The sequence below is a fragment of the Aspergillus luchuensis genome, chromosome 2 (genome assembly GCF_016861625.1).
Source record: "Aspergillus luchuensis IFO 4308 DNA, chromosome 2, nearly complete sequence".
NCBI lineage: Eukaryota > Fungi > Ascomycota > Eurotiomycetes > Eurotiales > Aspergillaceae > Aspergillus > Aspergillus luchuensis.
In genome coordinates, this window is record NC_054850.1 from 3,600,860 (window position 1) to 3,602,727 (window position 1,868).

The 1,868-nt window shown below is 53.2% G+C and overlaps 1 protein-coding gene across 1 annotated transcript; it reads left to right on the forward strand.

The window, feature by feature from the left end:
- Positions 1-270: 270 nt before the first annotated feature.
- On the forward strand, positions 271-1,482 carry AKAW2_21175S (C2H2-type zinc finger protein; the record flags this gene model as incomplete). The annotated part of the gene is made up of 3 exons (XM_041685970.1): positions 271-743; positions 817-1,304; positions 1,364-1,482. 3 exons carry the CDS (start codon positions 271-273, stop codon positions 1,480-1,482), a joined length of 1,080 nt encoding a protein of 359 aa, XP_041540001.1.
- Between the last annotated feature and the right edge of the window lie 386 nt (positions 1,483-1,868).

Sequence of the window (1,868 nt, forward strand, 5' to 3'; positions counted from 1 at the left end):
TCCCACTTTCTCCTTGTTGATCATCCTCGCGATCTATTTTCTCTCCCACCCCCTTCCATTCTTCTGCTCCTCCCCACCTTCTACCATTCCAGTTTCACCCGCGCAATCCCCTTCTTGTGTCGTCAACCTTTTCGCGGGGAAATCCTGTGTTTTGGTTCCTGCATTTTCCCAGGGATATCTTGCGCCGTGAATCTCGTGCCCCCCAACGTCTTGTCTCACTTTTTTTTTCTTCTCTAAATTCAAATCCACGCGATAAACCAACTATCCTCCATGACGATGGTCATTGAGAACCAGAACCGCCAATACGGCGGGATGGGCTTCGATAACGTGTATCAACACAACATGCACCACAGCGCTCCGCAGTTCACCGACCCATGGACCGCTCAAACTTCGTCCCATTCCACTCCTCCGGTCTACGCGACTTCCATGGGACCCAGCCAGATTGGCCTCAGCCATGTTAAGCAGGAGGAAGTGAGCCGCCCACCGATGTCTATGCCATACTCGAGTATTCCCGTTTCCGCTCCCTCGATGGTCGCCGGGAGCAACTACCCTACTGCTACTGCTTCGAGTTACCCCGGACCGGAGATGATGGGTTTGTCGCACGACATGCCGCGCACTTCTTTCGATCAAGCCCCGGCCTACACTACCGCCTCGCCCATGACCAGCTTCGCACCCGCGAGCTACGCCCCGCTCAGCTACGCTCCGTCTATGCACCAACACCAGGACCGTCGGATATCTCATGCGTAAGTTTTACTCTTCATCTGGAGCTTCCAGCGGTGTGGAAATATGCTTACATTCCATTTTCATATTGATTAGTGATGCTCGCGTCGGTCAATCGCAACCCCCTTCCGCTCCAACATTCGGAGACGCTCTTGATGCCAGCCGTGGAATGGTCGCGCTCAGCCAGGATATGACACCCCGCAATATCTACGGCCCTCGCAGCTCGCGAGGCTCGGGTGACTCTTACGGTTTCCCCTCGACACACTCTTCGGGATCGTCGATCTCTTCCGGCGGAAACTACCCCTACTATTCCGCCTCTGTCGCATCCGTGGAGTCCTCTGTGACTGATTACAGCTCTACTACTTCGGAATCTTACGAGAATGGCCATCTGTCGCGGACGCTGCCTCGCCCGTCAACCCTGTTGACGGGAAGTGCGCCTCCGGGACCCCAGTCGATGATGAGCCAATTCAGCTCCAAGATGCCGTCCAACACCCAGAAGAAGCACAAGTGCAAGGTGTGCGACAAGCGGTTTACCCGCCCATCGTCTCTTCAGACTCATATGTACAGTCACACTGGTGAAAAACGTAAGTTCCAGAACGAGCCTTTTACTATTGGTCTGTGGTACTGATATTCGGGAATCTAGCATTCGCATGTGACGTGGAAGGCTGTGGCCGTCATTTCTCCGTCGTCTCCAATCTGCGGCGGCACAAGAAGGTCCACAAGGGAGAAAAGGAAGGTGCTTCGGGCGAAGACGAAGAGTAAATCAAGTCACTCTTCCTCCCAGTCTCGAACGCCTCCCCCTTAACGCCACCTTAACGGGGCGGAGGAACAGCGGACTACGATCCTGAGACGCATCGCAACACATTGTGCGACGTCTCACTCCTGAATCGGGTTCCGTATTCTTGTACAACAGCTTCGATTCCTCTTCTACTTTTCTTCTCTTTCCGTCTCGGCCAGTGTGGCAGAGAAACGATACCCCATTTCTTTTGTTTCCTTTGTTTTTCTCAGATTCCCCTGGACAGGCAAGACACGGTACAACGGCTCGGAGGGTTGCTAGTGATGTCTTTATTACCCAAGTTATGACCATAGAGGTACCGGTTGTTTTGCTGGTTGGTGATTTGTTTTTTTCCCTTTTTCTTTGGTTTTGA